The sequence below is a fragment of the Calliphora vicina genome, chromosome 2 (genome assembly GCF_958450345.1).
Source record: "Calliphora vicina chromosome 2, idCalVici1.1, whole genome shotgun sequence".
NCBI classification, from domain to species: domain Eukaryota; kingdom Metazoa; phylum Arthropoda; class Insecta; order Diptera; family Calliphoridae; genus Calliphora; species Calliphora vicina.
The window spans coordinates 54,787,536-54,809,920 of record NC_088781.1 but is presented as its reverse complement, the minus strand read 5'-3'; the positions used below and the strand labels follow the sequence as shown (position 1 = coordinate 54,809,920).

Genomic DNA, 22,385 nt, shown 5'->3' with positions numbered 1-22,385 from the left:
TTACGTTTTTATTGCATATTTATTTTCACTTTTCGAAATTCCCCCATTTATAAACTTAAACTCTCATATTGATGAGACAGGAAATGATTCGTGTAAAATAAATAAACAAATAAACGATTTCCCAAATTCATTCAAACTCGACCTATTGCTCTTTCATCTTACATTATTATAAAAACAAAGTTTTCATTGATTTTTAAAATGTTATTCTTAGTTATTTATTATAATAAAAACGTTCACTACAAAGTTATTTTATTTATTTGTATTTTTCATTATTTTTTTTAATATTCTGCTGTCTTTAAAACATGTAAATTTTAATGTATGGTTTATTTGAATATTTCATTTCATAGATTGTATATACTATGTATTGTAATTGTAGTAGGTATTTTAATATTTTTTATTTTAAATATCTGTATTTTATAATAAAATATGTATGAAAGGAAAGGAAAGTAAACTTATTAGATTCAACTAAACTAAAACAAGAGACAATTATTAAGCATTTATTTGACAGAGGAAACAAAGTGTTATCTCAAGTTTTAACAAATAAACAAATTTTAAACAAAATTACAGCTGTTTCTTTTTAATACTTTGGATTGTGGTAAGTAGTAATAATTATATATAAAAAAAAACAATTAAATTATTAAAGCCTTATTTAGTAAAAATTAACAGGAATATTCTTTTAAATTAAAAAATAACTATTAAAGTAAATATAGAAAAGTAATGGAAAAAGGTACTTGTTTTGTTTTATATCTCAATAAAATGCTTAGATTTTCGATTTTTGTTAATTCACTTTTTTATTTTTAATATTAAATATTTGTTGGTTTTTTCATTTTGTTTAAAAAGGTAAAATTTCAAAATATATTCTGTTGTTTTCTTGTGTTTTGTTTTATAAATTTTTTAATCATTAGGTAAATTGTTTAAAAAAATTTTAATAAATAGTTTTCGTTTTAAAAATACAGTGAGAAATTGTAAGGAGATAAAAATGTATTAAAAATCAAACTTAATAATCTTGGTTAGCTCCACTTATTACTCATTAAAAATAGGGATTTCAAAAACGTTTAACAGGCAAGATTTTAGATTATCAAGGTGTGCAAATTTCAGTTCTCTAATTTGTTGCCCTTTCTTAATCCTTAATCATTTATAAATCTTATTGAAACCAAGAAACAAACTAAATTTCCTTTCATTCCTAACACCGTCAAATTCGTGTTACGAATACTTACACAGTGAAATGTATATTAAAATAAAAGGCTGCTACAGATTGATATTTACCTCTTTTTAGCCCAGAGCCTGATAGTTCTGTTTTGACATATTTAATAACAGACAGAGCACTGTAATTAAAAGTTAAGGCAAGTTATACAGGAGGCCCGGTAATCTTTACTAAGCGAAGCCAATGTTTTTAATACCAGAATCCTGGGGCCGAATTACCGCATTCGATATCGAGTAAATTCGATCGTAATTTTCTTATTTGAGATTACGGCATTCCATATCGAGCTTTAAATTTAGTACATTTTGTTATAATTACGATATCGAAATTATTTTTCGACCCCTGCTCTGAATTTTTTAATGTATTGAAATAACACTTATAGACTTATTTTTATCCAATCCTTCGACAGAAAACATGGTTGGTTCAACATGGAAACATCGAGTGTTGAATTAGAGGCCTGCTGTTTAATTTGTGAGCATTAGAATGGAATCAGCTTCTTAAATGGACCCAAGTGAGCTGTTTATAACATAGACTTTTTGCCGATTATTCAGGGCAAAAAATCTGTTTCTCAGAATTAGCCCAGTATTGGTTCATATTTTAGGAATATGTTTTACTGTTTTATTGACAGTTCATAGTTTTCGAGATACAGGCAAACTTATTTTAAACTTTGGACACACACCCACTCTAAAAGAGGCGTGGCCAACAAAAAATGTTTGTAAAGTTTTTATCAACTCCATAAGAACTATTTGAAGATCTCTTTATGGTTTTATAAGAGTGCTGTACATTGAAATTCCTCATAAATTTCTGAAATCGAAACTCTGCGCATTTTGTTTTAGAGGTTAATGTTATTGAAAGGGTCCAATATCTTGGAAATATTCTGGATAGTAAGCTGAACTTTACAGAAAATCAATTGAATGTCACAGAACTGGTGATGCAGACAGAAATTGTCGACTTTCATTTACACCAATAAGAGAACCATTGGAAGAGAGTTTAGACTAAATTTGTTAAATGGATTTACACTGGCTCAACAAAAATCTATTGTATGCAGTTATTGTTTGATGACCTGGTTTGGAGAAGAAGGCATAGATTTAGCCCATACTGGATACACTTCAGCTCTCATTAGATTTAATAGAAACCATCTTCAGTTATTTGTTTCACTATTGACCTGCGGTCAATGTATTTGACATTTGAGGGGATGGTGTTAATGTTTTCACAGAATTTGTGTAAACTGGTAGATACAATTTATATGTGAAACAGCTGAGGGATCTTACTACCAGTTTCTACATTCCAAGTGAGTAATTAGAGTGAACATTTTGCATGTATTTTATTTTTATTACAATAACTAAACTCATGTTAAATTTTCACTCAAAGTAATCGCACGGAATATAGAAAATGGTAGTTAATCTCTGAATATCGAATGAAAGTTGCGTAATGGTTCTCTCTATAAAATTTTTGAGTAATCTGCAGAATCAGCTCCATCTAAAATTTAGGTTATATATCAAATTGAGAATGATTTCATATCCAACACTTTCTAAAATGTTCAACGTTAGAGAATGATTTTATAAACATTTGAAAATAATAGTCTCACCTTATTCCTTTCACTTTCGAGTAAAGCAAACCTGTTTCAATGTACAAAATCGTGCGATTTGCTGAATATCCGCCAATGTTCTCTTAATCGAGTGATTTTAATTTACATTGCAACAGGTTTGTTTATTCCAAAGTAATACAAGTAAATCAAATTACAGAACACCAAACTATGTGAATTGTTATTAAAAACGAAAACTTTACTTGGATTCGGTCTTCAGAAAAAGAGGAGTGCTGTTGGTTTGTATTCAAGTTTTTCTAAATTACTCGATTTACAGAAGTGTGTCGAACATTTAACATTTTGCTAAAGTTGTTTCATTCATTTTAGTTTTGATATCAAATTCAGAAAAAAACATTTTTCTAATCAACCTAAAATTTAATTTAAATGTGTTTCAAAGTTATGTTTATATTTGAGAAACCTATGAGAATTACGTTCAATATCAAGCGTTTGACTTCCTCAATACGAGGCATTATAAAAACAAAAAGAATCAAAACATTCCGTGGTTGGACTAATAAATAATAAAAAAAAAGCGTTTGACTTTGCATTTGTTTACCGAAAGTGCTAGCTTGCTAGACTTGTTCTTCTGAATTTGTATAGTCATGCAAACTCAGACTTCGGAGAGGAACAGAGGACTTTAGAACATCTAAGAAGAGTTACAGGAAATAACTTCAAAATCAAATTAAATATAATCTCTTACCAATTCCAGCACGAATTAAATCGCTGTCTTAATTCCTTAGTACTCTAAACGTATTTCATTCATTCCTTAAATAATTAATTCCTTAGTACTCCAAAACGTACTTAATTCTAGAGTTGGATATAATCGTTATTTTTCCTCAGATCACATAAATAAGCAAGTTTGTTATTTTTCTTCAGTTGTTGTTCATTTTTAATAATGAAGAAAAGAAATACATCCACAGTAATATTAAACGTACAAAAGAATAAAGTGAATAAAAAAACAAGAAGACTGAACTTCATACTGTTCACATGACTCAATTATTCAATTGAACTTGTTCGTTCATAAACAATACAACTCTACTGAATTCATTCCTTAATTCAATTCAAAAAAAATATTTTTTATTCCATTTTCGATATCAAAATAAATTTTATCCCTTTATCATTATGAATTAACTCATAGGCTTGATTCTTTTGTATTCCAAATGTGTTGAATTAATTGCTTTGAGAATTCATTATTTATAGAACTGAATTCCTTATTGAATCATACAAAATTTTCTTGAATTCAAATTCATTAGGAAATTACTTTGAAAATGTTTTGAATGATTAAATTTTTCATTAATTCAAATCTATTACAAAAAGACTAAATTCAACTTTTTTTCAATTCATGAATTCAATAAAGAAAAAAAGTTTAATTCAATTTGTATTCGATTTCAATTAACAAAAATTAAATATTTCAAAGGATGAAATTATGAACTAATTTCATTATGAGTTAATTCAATGATTAAAGAATTATATTCAAATAAAAGCCTTTGGATAAAGCTAAAGAACGAGGCGAATTTATAATAGAACGTTACCTCAGAAGAACAGCTGATTATTTTTATTATTCATTTGTTAGATGTTTAAACTGTCAATTCACTTGGGTTTGTTGTGGCGAAAAATATAACAAAACCAAAAGCAAAAACAACAACAGGCAACTTTTACAGTTCTATTATATTTTAACAACAACAAAGTACATGTTGTAGTTCGTCGTCACCTTCAAAATCGCCTTGCTAAAGAATTAGATTTTGGGAATGAATTTATGCAATAAATGGCAGACATTTTTTAATTCAAAATTAAGAATTTTTTATGAATTAAACTCAAATAGAATTAATTCGAAGTTTTGCTGGCGACATACCAACACTCTGCTCAATTTCTAAAATATATTGATGGTAACTTGTTGATACCTCGTTACCGACAATTATTTTTAACATGTGTCATTAACTCATGTCATGAAAAGTTGTCAGTTACGAGATGTCAACTGAGACCAATTTTATAAGGCTTCCACTGTATTTTTTTAGTAAATATTTATGTTCACTGTTCACCATACCTAGTCAGTCATATAATAAGGTTTTAGTCAGAATTTAAAGGAATGAGTTTTTTTTGAATTCGGATTAAAATCTGTAAATCTGACTAGTTCGGGATCAGTAGCATTATTCTGTTATATTATGAGAAAAATCGTTTTGAATATTAAATAATAGTTTCTTAAAAATGGAAATTGTTGCAGCTATTTCAAAAGATGTTTGGGTTTAATTTAGAATAATAATGAAATGACTCACCCAGTTGGAAATATTATCTGACGTTTTCAAGCATTAATCAGCAGCTTATTAAGTTAATATTAAAACCCAGCTTACATTTCGTAGCTCAGATGACCATTTGAAACAAATTAAAGGTTATAATATTTAGTGATTGTGACAAGGAAGGTGTTCACTTCAATGTTGGGAAATTACAAACTTTCGCTCAAAACAAAAGTTCTCAATTTCACAAGGTCATATAATTTTGACATGAATTAACCTAATATTTAAACTTGTTAAGGCGGGAAATGGGTAATGTCTCTTTGAACAGCTATTTTTGATTAGGTAGTGTAGCATTTACTTCTAGTCCTTAAACGATATTTAAGGAATTGGCACAATTTGATTGACGCTAATTAAATATAAAAACATACAACTACTACTAAGGACCCATAAGTACATGCGTCATCATGGTCATCTAAGCAAACGATTTAGCAAACATTTGGGAACGATAAAGGTAATACTAAAGAAAGCATAAGTCATCTAATAAAGAAATTAACAAATTGACTGGTTTTTAAGAAATTTAAGCTTCAAAATCGATTTCTCTCAAGACACACAGGTTATTATTTAGTTTATTATTTAAAATTTTAGTTTGGTTTTGTTATTTAAGTTTTGTATATTATGTACTACATACGTACATACTTATACATATGTAAATAAGTATGGATGTATATAAACAAATAGTCATGTGTAGTACAATAGTTTAAAGTGTATATAAAGTTGTATGTATAATTGCTATTTACTGTTTGTTTATTTTTTTTTAATCTTTTTTTTAATATCTAACATATTATTTATGTATTTTATCATTTGCTTCGGTTTCTTTTGGGGGGCGAAATTAAAAATTTTAAACTTAAATTTCATTTTTGGAATTATTTTTTTTTTGGAAAACAAAAAATTAAGAAAATAAATATTACGACGAGTCTCCAAAAATTTTAAAATATTATTATTATTATTATGTATATTGTTTATCTTAAATGTTAAAATGTTTTCACTCTTGTCCATTCGATTGTTGTTGTTGTGTCAATTCGTTTGTTGGGGAAAGGTTGGTGTTGGTATCGTTAGTTAAACATTTTGGCGCCTGCAATAAATCGGTGTATTGCAGTAAAGCTTCCCTTAAAGAACGTGATACTTCGGGCGATGTGGTTGTGGTACAATCCACCAAATAGGGATAGAGACCAATCAATTGATCCCAAGCGGGTTTATTAACTAAAATAATAAATAAATTATTTAATAATGATTTAAAATATGTAAATGACTTGTTTTTAAAATTGTTCGCTGAGTCTTACCTTTAGAGGCTGGTGCCTTTTTCATAGAGATTACCAAAGTGGCAATGGCTTTTAAAACAAACGATATTTCCGATAAACGAAATCTGTAAAAGGTTTAAAAATATTAAAGTTGAGTAATTAAAAGATTGCTAGTACAAAATAAATTTTTATGCATTTTGATCTTTTTAAAAAGTAGCGATTTATATTTGAATTGGTAATGTTTTGTGAATTTTAAAATCGGTTGCTATTTAAAATCGACAAAATCGGCCCATAAATGGCTGAGATATAATGAAAAAACCTGGACAACCTCGATTTTTGCCCTATTTTTAATCTACATCTGGATTACTAAGTCATTAATATAGACAATATGGATATCTTATGATAGATATTTCAAAGACCATTGCAACGATGTATATAAGGATATAGGGTCAAAATCGGGAAAAATATTTTTCTCATCAAAATTTTTTTTTGTATAAATTCATTTTCCAAAAAAAAATTTTTTAAAAATTAAAAAAAAAATTAATTTTGTTTAAATAAAAATATTGAAATAAAACATTTTTAAGTATAATTTGGCGAAGGGTATATATGATTCGGCACAGTCGAATATAGCTCTCTTACTTGTTAATTAGTCGATTGTTTTGTTATTAGCAGAGATCGAAAATAACTCGAAATAAACAATTCATTTGTTCTTGTTCTTAATAACTGTTATTTTCTCTTTTAGTTGTACATACAATAACATTTTTTAACAAATTATGGAAATAATACGATAAGTATGAAGTAATGAAGTCTGAGTAACAGAAATATGATTTTTTTTTTAATTTGTTGTAAATCTTTCTATAAATTTTATATATTTAAGCGTTGATTTGCATCAAATGAATTTTTGCGATTTATTTTTCATGTTCGCAAATAAAAGTCACAAGCTGACGTTTACGAAAAAAATAAATTATAAATCACTCATCCAGATTATTTGTGTTTGTTTCTTTTCTGTTTCTCTCAACCCCAAACCTAAAATGTTCTCGAATAAATCACTCTCTCAGTGATATATCACAAAAAATTATTTTTAAATGGCTGCGAATGAGAATTTACCATTGAAATGAAAGTGAACCCGTTATTTTCGATCTCTGGTTATTAGTTAGACTTTTTTTGTGAAATTAAGGAAGATTTTACGGATTTCGCGTTTTTTCTGAAATTGAAGATTTTTTATTAAATTCAAAGCTTTTTTCAACATTAATTTTGTTCAATTCTTTTTTTGTGTTTTGATTATTTTTGTTAAATTAGTCGATTTTTTGTGATGTTTTTGAGTTTTAAGGAGTGAGATCGAAAAATTCTTAACATACATATATGTTTATAAAAAAGAAACCACTAAACTTACAGCTTTAATTTTTTTTTTATTTGATTGAAATTATTATTACAATTTACAAAAAAAATTATTTTTATAGTTTTAATCACTAGTGATGAAATTTTGAACCTTTTTCGGAAACCCTTCCATTAACGTTTTTATAGTGCTTTCTGTCACTTTGCTCGAACATGTAGTCCATCTCCGTTTAAAATCTACCACACTTTTGGACACCTTTTTTGTACTCTTCAATTCTCTTTTAACAAGAGCCCAATATCTCTCCACTGGCCTTAGCTCCGGGCAGTTTGGAGGATTTGCCTCTCTTGGTACAAATACCACATTATTGTTCTTGTACCACTCAAGGGCTTGTTTGCCATAGTGACAGGATGCCAAGTCAGGCCAAAAATAAGTGGACACATTATGAAGTCTTATGAATGGAAGCAGCCTTTTTTGTAAACATTCCTTGATGTAAATTTCGGTATTTATAGAGCCCGTTGTAACAAATGAGTGGCTTCTTTTGCCGCAACTGCATATTGCTTGCCATACCAAGAACTTTCTGGGAAATTTTGTCTGCTTTTGGGTCCTAAACTTTTCTTCAACATTCCCTCGAGCATCAGCAACATAAAATTTTTGACCTGGAAGTTGCGAAAAATCTGCCAGAACATACGTTTCGTCATCCATTATGCAGCAAGAATATTTTTTTATAAAACTTGACTTCAATTTCCGTGCTCTGTTTTTGGCCTCTAAATTTTTAGTAGCGTTCCTGTCAGGAACTTTTTGAGCCTTGTATGTTTTTAAACCTGCATTAGCTTTAACTTTTCGTACCAAATAGTCCGAGCACTGAGCTAACCGGGCTGCTTTCCTACCGGATGTGTTGGGAGCTCTTTTGAAAATGCGTTCTATTTTTTTGGCTTTAGAAACATCATGTGGACCATTCCTTCTACCTGAACCAGGTTTTCTATCAACTGACAAGTTCTCCCGGTACTGTTTAATAACATTGGAAACAGTTTGACGGCAGACCTTTGTATGCTTGGCCAACTTTTTGTAAGACCAAGTTGGGTTTTGTTGAAAATATTTAATAATTTCAGTACGCACTTTTTTCTGGTCACTCATTTTAATCAGATTAACAAAAAAATTAATATAATTGACATTACACATAATAACTGACATGTTTTTCAAAGGTAACTTGATCAAAAAAAAATTCAAATAATACTTGGGTTAAAAAATGTAATGAAAAACGTGTGTTAAGAATTTTTCGATCTCACTCCTTATAAAATTTTAAATTTTTCAGAATTTTGCTTTTATTTTTTTATGCAAAATTAACAATTTTTTAACGAATTCAAAATTTCAAATTTTTTCAATCAAGTTTTTATAAAATTTAGCATAAATTTTAATGTTTTTTATTTTAATTAGGCGATTTTAGTGAAAAAAACGAAGTTTTTAATTTATTTTTAATTTGGCGATTTTTTTTTTGAATTGGCGATTTTTATAACAATTTATATTTTTCAGAATTTATTTGTATTTATTTGTAAAATTAAAGATTTTTAAATTTTTTTAAGTAAAGAAGCTTTTTATTGTTTTATTAAATTACGAAGTTTTTACGAATTTTAATTTGTTTTTTTATAATTTTTTGGCGTTTTTTTTTTAGATTAGGCGATTTTTTTTAAAATATTCCTGTTTTTTTGTAAGAAGAATGAGCTATTTTTTAATATCGAAATAATATTTCACATGAAATATTTTCCCTTTTCCTTTTTTCATTCATAAACTTTGTTCACGTGAAAAAATTCCCCATGTTGTGAATTTTTTAGATGGAATTTTGTAAACAATAAACAAAATCAACTATTGTGAATGTAAAGTTCATCGTGATATTCCCGATAGCAATTTTCCCTTCGAGGGAAATGGATATTTCATGGGAACAAAATTTCACATGTTATTGCCGATAGGGGTGATTATAACCTTTTTATGAAATATTAGATTTTCTGTGGAATCAGCGATTATTTGATAAAATGGATTAAATTAGAGATTTTGTGAAAATGGTGATATTTTTTGAAATTTGGAGATTTTTGTCAAATTAATTTTTTGGCTATTTTGGTAATATTTGAGATTTTTTGCTAAAAAAAAATATGGTTTTAATAAAATTTTTGATTTATACGAATTTCACGTTTTTTGTCTATTTAGAGTTGAATGTCCAAAAACCCGTAAATTTGAAAAACCGGTTTAACCGAAAAAGTGTGTTTTTGAAAAAACCGGTTTTGATTATTGCCTTTTAAAAATACCGGTTAAACGGATTCGGTTTTTATCTTCAAAAAAACCGGTTAACCGGTTTATATTAAATTTTTATTTAATATGAAAAAGGTCTCCTTAAATTTATTTTTATTTGTGGACGCTAATAGGAAATGTGTTAAGAATTGTGTACAAAATCTTCGGAAATTTAGCATTTTTGAATTCTTAAGGCTCTATATTTATGCAATTATTTTATATCTTTTACGAAATATAGTCAAATGCTATAATTTTCTATAAAATAAATCAATATTTTTAAAAATGGTATCAAAGTCTTTATATATGATTAAATGAGCTTTAGAAAATATGGCCGACTTCATAAACGCAGTAATGCAAAGCAATTACAAGGCAAAGCAATACTTTGTGACATTCATGAACACATAAATGTTTTGTAAAGAATCATAAATAAAAACAATTCACAAATTTGACAGATGCTGCGCATGGACAAGCATTGCCATACAATAATGAACTTGCGACATTGCCAAAACAAAATCAATCGCGTTTATGAACGCTATGCATGGCAGCGTTGCTTTGCAAAATGCGTTTATGAAGTCAGCCTATATTTCATTAAAACCGGTTAACCGTCTTACAAAAACCGGTTTGTCAAAAAACCGAAACCGGTGGAAAAAACCGAAACCGGAGATGAAAAAACCGGTTGACCGGTTTTTGGTTTCGATCTCTAATTTAGAGACGTCGATTTTTCTAAAATTAATCAACATAAAGATAAGATAAGTTATCGAGGAACTTCGAAAAATATTTTTCAACCAGCAGACAGGCGGTCAGAAGGATATACTTAAATTATATAATGCTTTTATAGACATGTGAGGCTGTTCAAATGAAAGTATATTTGAAAAAAGTGCAATATATGATTGTGATTTCAAAAACGAGCAATATTTAACAAGGAATAGTTAAAAAATGTATGTTCTGCAAATCGCACGGTGTTGTACGAAAGTAAAACGTGTGAATCATGTGGATTCGATTTACAGAACACCAAAATAAATATGTGAATTCGTTTAAAAACGAAATCGTTATTCGGATTCGATTTTAAAATATCTGACATTAAGGGACTATTGCGTCTAAAAAATCTGTGCTCCAGATTTTTGTTAAATTATATCAGACATTTATAGATGGATTTGGCTAATTTTGAATTGCAAAAAGTATATTTGCCAGATTTGTCGTAAATAAATTATCATAGGGGTTAGTAAATCGTATCTCAATCAACAGTTGTCCGTTAGTACTGAAATCAACTAATTCACATCTATATCTTTTAGGATTTGCGCCAATATAAATATAATCTATAGCCTGACAAATAGACATTGTGGAAATAATAAAAAAAACTCACCTTGGCAAAGGACACTTCCCACTTTGTCTTTCGTCATCGTTAAAACGTTTCAATACCTCCTGGAAACGATGCAACAAAGCTGTTACAGCCAAACGACCAGCAAAATCTTTGCCACCACTACCCGCACCACCAACAGCATTAGCGATATTAGCATTCAAAGCACTAACCGCCGAGCTCGATGCCAATGTAGAGTTGGAACCAGAAGATCGATTATTATTGCAATTATCATCCAAAAGAGAAAATTGCAACAGAGTTTCAAAGCATGTTTTGGCGAAAATCTCGCGTAATTTCCAATCAGATTCATAGCAAATATTCGTATCAGAAGCGGAATGTATGGAGCCCTTGTTGAGTAAAACCACAATTTGCATAATAAATTGATGAGGCATTTCATGGGCATAAGGCAAAACTTCATCACGTAATAATTCGATAACTTGACAATCGATGGTTTCGTCTAAGACAATTTCTTCAAGGCCACGATCTTCAATGGTGCAGACACTGTACATAAATAAATATAATTATTTTTATTGAATTTTTATAATTTGTAAGAATTTACCTTTGAGGGAATAAGAATTTATCCAAAGTATCGGCTAGATCATCCCACATGCCGGTAAAATGATTTGGTTTCGCTCTAGCCACTTTTAAGCCGGTATGTAAAACAGTTATTAAACTTGAGATCGCTAGTTTCCAAGTAGTGGAGGCCAAACATTTATATTTCATAGCCAAGGGAGTGCGCAGAGCCTAAATTAATATAATAATAAACCAGGTCATTAAAAATACAATTTAAATTTAATGTTTTTTGTTTTACCTTAATTATTTCATGTAAAATATGCTCTTGCATTACAGACTCCTCCATGGCTGTCGTTTGATACAATTTCACGCATATACTTATAGATTTCTCACCAAATGGTATGTAATTCATGCTTACAACTTCCACCGAACTATTGTTACCATAATGATTCGTTGTTTTGGCATATTTATGCTGTTCGCTCACCTGCAACGTTGGTGGCGTACAGGCAAATTTACTAAACACCAACAATTGACGGAATATTGCAGGAATCATATGACTTAAATTGGATTCATCTTTTGTGGCTTCCTAAAGTTTAATATTTGATTAAGTTAAGTATTGTAAGTGTAAAGAATTGTGTTTTAGTTTCAATTACCTTCTGTATCAATTCCATACATTCTAGGATACTATCGTGTAGTGGGGTTAATAATGAGTCCGATACTGAAGACATTATATAAGGAACTGCTTCGGTTTGTACGGGTATACAAACGGCATTGGTTAAGACTGTACAAAATTTATCAAAATCGGCTGGCTTAAATCTGCAGAAAGAATAAGAAGAGTAAAGAGTTAAATAAATGTAAAAGATCTTTGTAAATTTTTCAGTTTAATATGTTTTCTTTAACTCTCTTAGGATTCTAGTGCTTTATTATTGAGTATGAATCATCAGCGAACTAGTTCAAAGGAATTGAAGGTCTACAATGGTAAATACTATTTTTTGTGAATAAGTTCCTTTCATTTATTTAGTTCTGTAACTCTATTAGTTATTTAATGTCACTGATTATTTCCTCTTGAGTATAGATCATGAGCGAACTAATTCAAAGGAACCGAAACAGTTGTTTTTGTGACCAAATTCATTTCGTTCTTTTAGCTCTGTAACACTGTTGGTTATTTTATTTCAACAATTGCATGAGAAAACTATTATTCTTGAGTATGGATGATGGGTGAACTAGTTCAAAGGAACTAAAAGACCTACAATTCAAAATAGTTTTTTTGGTGAGCAAGTTCATTTCTTTCTTTTAGTTCAGTAACTCTGTTAGTTATTTTATTTCACCAATTTCATGAGAAAACTATTATTCTTGAGTATGGATGATGGGCGAACTAGTTCAAAGGAACTAAAGTTCTAAATACTAAATAATTCCTTAAGTGAACAAGTTCCCTTCTTTATTTTAGTTCAGTAAATCTGAAAGTTATTTTATTTTACCAATTTAATGAGAAAAACTATTACTCTTAAGTATCGATGATGGGCGAACTAATTCAAAGGAACTAAAAGACCCACAATACTAAATAGTTGATTCAGTGAACAAGTTCCTTTCGTTCTTTTAGTTCAATAACTCTGTTAGTTATTTTATTTCAACAATTTCATGAGAAAACTATTACTTTTGAGTATGGATGATGGGCGAACTAGTTCAAAGGAACGAAAAGACCCACAATACAAAATAGTTCATTAAGAGAACAAGTTCCTTTCGTTCTTTTAGTTCAGTAACTCTGTTAATTACTTTATTTCACTACTTTTTTCTTCTTGATGTTCTCTGATATAGTATCAATTATTTGTGTGATTGTTGCTGTCTTACCTTTTCTGTATTTGCTGAAATATGGCTGGGAATATTTGCATTAATGCCGTCAAATAGGCCTGGCTGGGTATATAGAATTCATCCTGCGTAGAATCTTGAGATTTAGCCGACATTTTGGTGCTCTCCATGCCAATGTTAAGCCAAATTTTCCAAGCGATCTTAAAAACCAAAAAAACACCCACAAAATTAAAACTCCTATAAAAATATAATGGATGTTAGTTAACTTACATTCCAAATTTCTTCACTTTTCAATTTAGCTTTGTCACCGCCAGCGGCCTCAGTTTTATTGCTACACTGTTTGTTATCCGCATTATGATACATAATTTCTTGCAGAGATTTCAAAGCCGCCAATGATACTTCACCATTTTTGCTTAAAGCAGCATTTTGTATGAATTCCAATATTAGAGACCAGGCACGATCGAAATCGCCCAGCATTTGTATTAAATCGCGTTTGGTGTTGAAAACCTTGACAGATAAAAACAAATTAAAGGGATTTATTGTAAATATAATATAATCATATGCAAGAAACCTTACCCTGCAAACACCTGATAAAGTCAACACTTGAGTTTCAGCCCATTGCTTTTGGGCGGTATTACGGGAATGATGTATTAAAATATTGCCGCTGGCATCCACTTTCTCATTGCTAGCCGAGCTGGAGAGAGCTCTAACATTGTCCAGCAAGGGAAATAGAACCTGCCATACCAAAGCCTGCCAGGTGGGCGGATTCAAAAGACTACCATGGGCCGATATGGTAGAAAATAATGTCTGGCCAGCCGATTTGCGTACCGCAGGACGAGAATCAACACAAAGTTCACCTGTCACCAATAATTTTATTTAATTTATTTTCCAAATTATCTTTTTATTAAAACAATAATTACCTAATTTGGCATATAAACACATCCACAGCTTATCAAATTGTGGCATTTTAACAGTACCAGGAAAATCTGGTAATATGGTAGAATCATCCACCTGGGTAGACATTAATTTGTCTTGATTTTGATTAAAAAAGTCAGAGATGTTCCACTAAAAATGAAAAATTTAAAACTTTTATCTTCAAACAAAAAATACTTTAATCTTACCATTAAACCTATGGCCGTTAGGGAAATATTTAATTCCTGCGTTTGCGAACCAAACTTGGCCGCCGTGCTGATACACAAGGGCAAGCAGCGCCAGGGCATAACGGTCAGAAAATCGGTTATAACCAATTGTAAACATTGAAATGCAGTACGTATCAAGGGTTCACCATGATGCTCATTTACAGCGCCTATTATCTCGATAATAGCTGGCCATCCAAACGATAATATCTCACCAGCTCCATTCAATATTTGCAGAACACAGTCCAATTGTCTTTGCCGAACATCAGCATGGGGCACCGTAGACAATTCGGAGAGAGGACTTAAAAGCATGGTTTGCAAATTCTAATTAAAATAAGACAAACAATTAAATTGAATTGTATTTGCATTCACTAAAATGTAAGATTATGTTTTTACCATATTTTCCTTTAAGGGTTGACTGTGTTTGTATTGCAAAGCAGACTTCACCAAATATGTTATGGCCTCTACGCCCCATTCTCGCATACGTATGTGACGGTGTTGGCAAACTTCCAATAAATGATTAGTTAAAGGACGCCATAAAACCTCTATGCGAGGCATATTAACCAAACCTGTCTCCAACAGTTTGGCCACTGCAAACAGAGAGGGTTCCTGTAACCAAAAACAAAACATTTAAATATATTTTCTATACATCACTTACTAGCCACCACATTAACTTACCCTATTGGCATAAGCCAATTCCATGGCCTCATGCGACAATTTACACAAAGCATCAATTAGATGATGCAAAGCCACATCATCCAAATACTGACTTGATTCGAATAGTTGACTTAACATTTGTGATAATACTGGTAGATCAGCCATTACAGCTGTTTGTATGCCCACATTGGCCTCTACGGCAGGCTTGGGGAATGCCTGCAAACTGCCACCCGTCGACGGTTTCAAACCCAATATCCACACCAAATGTTGCAGTGTCTGTAAGACAATATGCCAGGATGTGCCCAAAATACTGCCATTGCTGTGAGCCAAAAACAATATGGCACGCATGCATTGCAAATTTTTGGTAGTCAACATGACGGGTGCCTGCATCACACTGTGTGGCAGCGAAGCACTAGGCAGTGGTGTGCCCACCGCCACAATTTGCTGGCGAAAATCGCCCGTGTCTTGGCAAGTGCTCATGAATTGATTGTTCAAATCTTGACTATTCGAACGGGTGTGACAGCGCAGATCAACATCCATGTGTGGATTATTGGCAAATATGGACATGGCATAGTGGGGTGGAAATGAAGCACGACATATGGCCATAATGAAAGCATCTCGTGGATTAAGTAAATCCATAATGCCACACAAAGCAGCGTAATTTTGCATGGCTTTTAAAATGTTATCGGTGGTGGCTTCATCTATGGAAGCATCAACTAAGGGTACAAATGCTGATAATAAACCAGACCAGCTGGAATTTATTAGTTGCAAACATAAAGGTTTATGTTCTTCCTCAGTAATAACTGCCATATTATGAGTGGGATGCTGAAAAATTAAATGTATCAATCATTAAATCATTTTAAATCTCACTCTCTCTCTCTTTATTTACCACTTCTGGTGTACGTTGTATAACACCTCCTATGGAGCGTGTTATATCCAAAAGTATGGCATAGGCCACTGAAATGCCATAACTGTCGGGTATATTGGGGGCCTCCAACTTATCCAACATTTCCAAACTATAATATAACACCAAACAATAAAGAATTTCTTAAGCTGTCTCTAAAAAAAATACTTACTAGACTGCCTTAGCCAAACCCGGTGCAAATGTGGCCACCAAGGGCATATAGGCACCACGAAACACAAAACCACATTGATTGTTTGAATTATGTGCCGTTAAAGTATTCAATTGTTGGGCACCATTCTGTTGGCCATTCAATACTGAAAATATCAAAAACCCAATAATATAAACATAAACACAACTTTACTCTCTAACTCTACTTACATGCCGCTGAATTTATTAACGAATAACGCACATAAGTACCCAATGAGGTAATCATATCTTGCACAATATTTGTTGCATGATTCTTACAATCATACGATTTGCAAAAGAATGCCACCAGCGAAGGTTTCGTAGCCAATTTATGTATGACCTCCAGTGCCAAGGCCCGCTGCCAGTGTGGCTTATCAGGATCCAGAAATTTGATAATCAACGATAGAAATATTTCACATTCTGTCACCAGTATGGTATGATATTTCTGTATCAATATCGCCACCAGTCTTAGTAGGCGCATACTAATGGGAAAGTAGGGTTTATCGCTTGGTGTATTGGCATTACCATTAACATTTTGTGTGGGCAATGCACGATGTTTCACATTGGGTGAAAACAATTTAATGACCAAAGCACAGACCCGTTCTTTGAGTAGCAAACGAAAATCACGATTTTCATGGAATACAGCACTGAAATTAGTTAAAACAGCTTCCAACAGCTCTAAACCAAAAGTCCGTGTCATTTCATTCATGCCCACAAGCCACAAAGGGGGATCGGCATTAACCAAATGTACCAAATCCTAAAAAAAGAGTTTGTAGATGTTAAGAAATTAGTGTTTTGTAAAGATTACCATGAACTGGATGAGCATACAAACAATTTGTAAAGAAAAGCATAAATTTGAACACGTATTATGTAGAATATCATGAAATGGATTCTAGTTTCTATAGAAAAGCATAATTGGAAACCGTTTTTTATAGAATAGCAGAAACTAGCCGATTTGAAAAACGATAGCATGAAAGTGAAACCGTTTTCTATAGAATAGCATGAATAGGAAACCGGTTTCTATAGAATAGCATGAATAGGAAACCGGTTTCTATAGAATAGCATGAAATGGAAACCCGTTTCTATAGAATAGCATGAAATGGAAACCGGTTTCTATAGAATAGCATGAAATGGAAACCGGTTTCTATAGAATAGCATGAAATGGAAACCGGTTTCTATAGAATAGCATGAAATGGAAACCGGTTTCTATAGAATAGCATGAAATGGAAACCGGTTTCTATAGAATAGCATGAAATGGAAACCGGTTTCTATAGAATAGCATGAAATGGAAACCGGTTTCTATAGAATAGCATGAAATGGAAACCGGTTTCTATAGAATAGCATGAAATGGAAACCGGTTTGTATAGAATAGCATGAAATGGAAACCGGTTTGTATAGAATAGCGGTTTCTAGAGAATAGCTACAAGAATTATCATATTCCTATAAATTAGCATGAATTTAAACCCGGTTTCTATAAAATAGGATCAAATTGCAACAGCTTTTAATAAATCATGGAAATAGCATGATTTAGAAACCAATTCCTAAGGAATATCATGATTTGGAAAATGTTTCATACAGAATAGCATGAATTTAGAACAGATTAATAAAGAATATCACGATTTTTAAATAGCGTGATGTATATACAGTGGTGGCCACCAATTTAAGACAAATACTTGAATTTTTTCATCAACAGAATTTTAAGTGCGATAGAGCCAAAATAAAAGGACCTCTAAGGGTATGAAATTTATTATTAATGTTTCTAGTTTCTGAAAAATGTTTCGAAAAATCGGTAAAACATATATGGACAAAGATATGTGGAAATACGTTGACCCACCTCAGCGAACATCCGCTGTTAATAACAAGATATGACCGAAACTAATGGAACTAAAAATACGAAATTTGGTCCGAATATTTTATAATAATAAAATTATAATGATATAAATGTGATAAATATGTTTATTTAAAAAAAAAAATTGTTTGGTCAAGTAGTAGAAAAATTTTATGTGTTCATGGTGAATATGTATGAATTGACACAGTCGAATAAAACACATTTGTGTGTTAAAACAGTCCTCATGCATAAATATTTGTGGAAATATTTGAAAAAATAATTGACAATTACATGGAATTTAGCAAACAATTTTTGTCTTAAATTCCTGGCCACCACTGTATATGTGATGTTTGATGTAGGGAATTAAACAAATATATAAATTTAAATAGCTTTTAATTAAGTAGTGATCAGTAAGGTAATTAATAAATAAAATTTCCAATGAAATCTATATAAATGTGTATGTGTGCAGTTGATTTTCTTAATACATTTGAAAATTAACATGTGACGCCATATTCTGATTAAATGCAGCAGTATTATGATGATAATGATTACACAAGCAAAAAATAGTTTCCTTAAGTCTTCACTATCAACAAAATATTACAGTGCCAACAGTTTATAGAAAACTAAATATTTATAATCAAAAACAATGCAAACCACTGATAACAAATGTTAAAAATATAAAACAAAAACATAAAATAAAGTCAAATGTTAACACTTTTATCGAAAATAAAAACAATGTGTGTAATTTGTATGTCATCAAAAAAAATAGGGGATTTTTAGACTCACCTGAAATAAAAAGAAAGCATCCGAAGCAAAGGGTGACATTTCATGGGGACCGCCTGGTATATTAGAACCATTACCTCCGCCCGTAACGCTATTATCGCTAACATCAATTTCAACCACATTACCAGATGAATCTTTTTGCTGAATCGATGTTAAAGAATCTTTTTCCAAGTATACACGCTCAAAAACCAGCGACACCAATTGACGTATAGTCGCTCCAGCTGTATTAACAATAGTCGAATTTTTCGTATAGTGCAGACGGAAACATAGGACCAGCGATTTAGCTAAAGTATCACCATGCACTACAGTGTTGGTGGTGAGAAGCAGTGTGACTGTCTGTAGAACTTTAACCTCTTCAATGTTGTGTTCCATTAACATCCACAAGGCATCGGTTATGTAGCGAGCACCTTTTTGATCAACCACCTGCTGGGTGATAAGGCGCTGCATCATACCCAAACAAAACTAGGCCAAAGTAAAAATAAATGAAATATATATTTTTGTTTTATTAAATATTAATGATAAGATAAGTGCAAGTATTGTATGTCCAACGAAGAGTATGACTCACTTACTTTAATAATTTTTAAATCTTTCGTTTCACATCCTTGAACCAAAGGGTATAAGATTTGATTGACGGTATAGTACACAGATTGCTGTTGATTCGAGCCAGCTGAGGATAATTTTGAAATTGCCTCTTCACAGGACTAAAAGCAGAAAAAGAAACACATAAGAAAGCAAATCAATGTAAAACAAGCATAAATAATTATGTCAATAACACAAGGCAAAATACTTGAACAAACTAAATAAACACAAAAAGAAAATCAATTATGTATGATTTGTTATAATTTGTTGGTAATGGACAATTTTTTTTTTATGTAAGCTAAAGATTTTGTGGATATTGCCAAGAGATTAAACGTAGTTATGAATAAGTATTCGGTTGGAGGAAGTTTCGGTTTAAATATTTTATTTTAATTACAGAAATTTTAAAAAAATCTTAATAAATTGAGAACCGGGAATTGGAAAAGGGGAGAATTGGTAGGTTTTTAAGAAAGAATATTAAGCTACATCGCATTGGAAGAACTACTGGAAAACTACTGGACTAATTGCAAAATGATTTATTAACGAATCGTACAGGAGGACATAGGCTTTAAGAAAATTAAATTTGTAGCCACTCCTTTAGAATACAAAGTGGGATACAGAATGTCAAAATCGACAAACTCTAGTTAGGAAATTAAGTTAAGTTTGGAAGGAGTGTGCACTATCTGCACTTCCACTCCGAGACCTTAAGTCCCATTGTGATTCCCTTCAAGTCAGATAAAAAGAAAAAGTGTGTCATTCCTGAAAAAGGAAAAAGAAAAACTCAAGTCTGCATAAAGAGGGAAAAGTGGTTACAGATTTGAATTCGCGTAGAATATCCTTTAAATAGCCAACCTATTTCCCTGATAATACATAGGATGTTACTCAATTTACAGTCAGCAAAACTTACAAGTTCATCTAGAAATCGATTACCTGGCCATTTAAATCTATGACTCTGTAGCCTCGGGAAATTGCACATAATGTGGTCTACTGTCTCCAACTCCTCTACATTCTACAAAAATCCTGTGTGCTATTATCCCATTTGTCAATAAAGGCCCCAATTGTGCAGTGACCGGTTATCACTCCTACTAAATTTTGAGAATACGCCTATACAACTCAAGTAGTGTTTTGGTTGGCATTGCAACCAGTTTTGGCCAAAAGGCCTTGAACACTTGACAATTCGTCCTACTATTCCAGGATTGGTTGATGGAGATACGGAATCTTTCAAATATTAGCCTGTAGTAATGACAAATACGGAAACATTTTTCTTTCTTATTTCCGATTTGTGTCATCAAAAAAATCAATTTTATGGAAGCCCTTGTTCGACATACCACAGAGTTTAAAATTAAAAGCCTTTCGACCATCAAGTCTGATATTTTACAAGAAGCCTCATTTCGACTACCATAAAAATCGATAACTAAAATTAAAGCTCTAAATCTTTGCTACTATTTTGTGTTTAATAATTCTAACCTTTATAAAGTCAATTTTTGAAAAATGATTGTATCAAACATCGAAAATCAGTAATTGGGACCAAATAATTTAATAATTTGGGATCCTTTAGATCCCATTTTAAAGCTATTTCTGAAAGCTTTCAAAAGATATAAAAAATGTGTCTAACAGATAAAAATATTAAAGATATGATAAAATTAGCGTTTCTACTCGAAAAATATATTTCAAAAAACTTTCCAACCCCCATATTTCAAAGTTTTTCTTTTTCATTGGCGCCCATAATCAAGAGTTTTTCAAAAGCTCCAATTATCTACAAAAACCTTAATTAAAATATGACCATGTCAATTGAAAGTCATTAGCATATTAAACATATTCGGTAAAACTATTTATTTTGCCCGGTAGCTTCGGTGGGCCACAAACTATACAAATGTATGTAACAACCCCCCCAAAGTAGAACAACCACTTCACACGAAAACACACTACAAAATCAAATTAAATGGTTTATTTCGATATTTGGGTGCAGCAGCAACCATTTCCACATAACCAACCACATAGTGACAAACCACCATATCAAATTATAACTTAAGCATGATTTAACAATTTTTACCTCTTTGATTTGTGGATATTTCTTTTTTGTTTCCAGCGATAATGTTTTGAAATCGGCCTGTAAAGCCTCAACAAATTTTTGCACCGATTCTGCACTGCCGGCCGTGGCAGCGCCCGCTACTGCTGCCGTACGCACAAATGACATTTTTTTCTATTCTTGTTTTTTTTTCTATTCCGACACTTTTTCCTCTTGTAATTTTCTGTCTATATGTAAATTTATTGTAATTATTTCGTTTATTTTCACTTTATTTTATATGTATTGCATTGTTATGCGTTTAAATTGTATGAATTTCTTAAAATAAATAAAATTTTGTTTGTTTTAACGTGTTAAAAAAATTATTCACTTTTCCAATTTGTTAAAATATTTACGTATGAAAAAACTTGCTTCTTCTTTCTTATTGGGATTTTTCTTCAATGAATGACAGCTGACGTAACGTTGTGAACAAAACAAGATTTTCTAATTGAATTATTAAATCAACCGCAACAATATTTTTCATATTAAGCAGTGAGTATAAAAACAAACCACCAAAAGTAAAGAATTCAAAAATAAAAAAATACTCGTGCTATTTCGTATTTATTTATTGTGTATTTCGTAAAACTTTTACACACATGTTAAAGGCGAATTTATTACAGATAATCTCAATTCTACAACTCTACAA

The 22,385-nt window shown here is 31.1% G+C and overlaps 1 protein-coding gene across 1 annotated transcript; it reads right to left on the bottom strand.

Annotated features, from left to right (window-relative positions):
* Positions 1-5,788: 5,788 nt before the first annotated feature.
* On the bottom strand, positions 5,789-22,130 carry mon2 (Mon2 homolog, regulator of endosome-to-Golgi trafficking). The gene is made up of 19 exons (XM_065502557.1): positions 21,728-22,130; positions 19,668-19,799; positions 19,102-19,560; positions 16,680-17,244; positions 16,474-16,615; positions 16,287-16,413; positions 15,419-16,222; positions 15,137-15,349; positions 14,726-15,064; positions 14,525-14,669; positions 14,181-14,461; positions 13,875-14,111; positions 13,647-13,804; positions 12,452-12,614; positions 12,097-12,384; positions 11,845-12,029; positions 11,292-11,786; positions 6,355-6,437; positions 5,789-6,274 (listed from the first exon to the last, which is right to left on the bottom strand). Exons 1-19 carry the CDS (start codon positions 21,869-21,871, stop codon positions 6,057-6,059), a joined length of 5,178 nt encoding a protein of 1,725 aa, XP_065358629.1. The 5' UTR covers positions 21,872-22,130; the 3' UTR covers positions 5,789-6,056.
* Between the last annotated feature and the right edge of the window lie 255 nt (positions 22,131-22,385).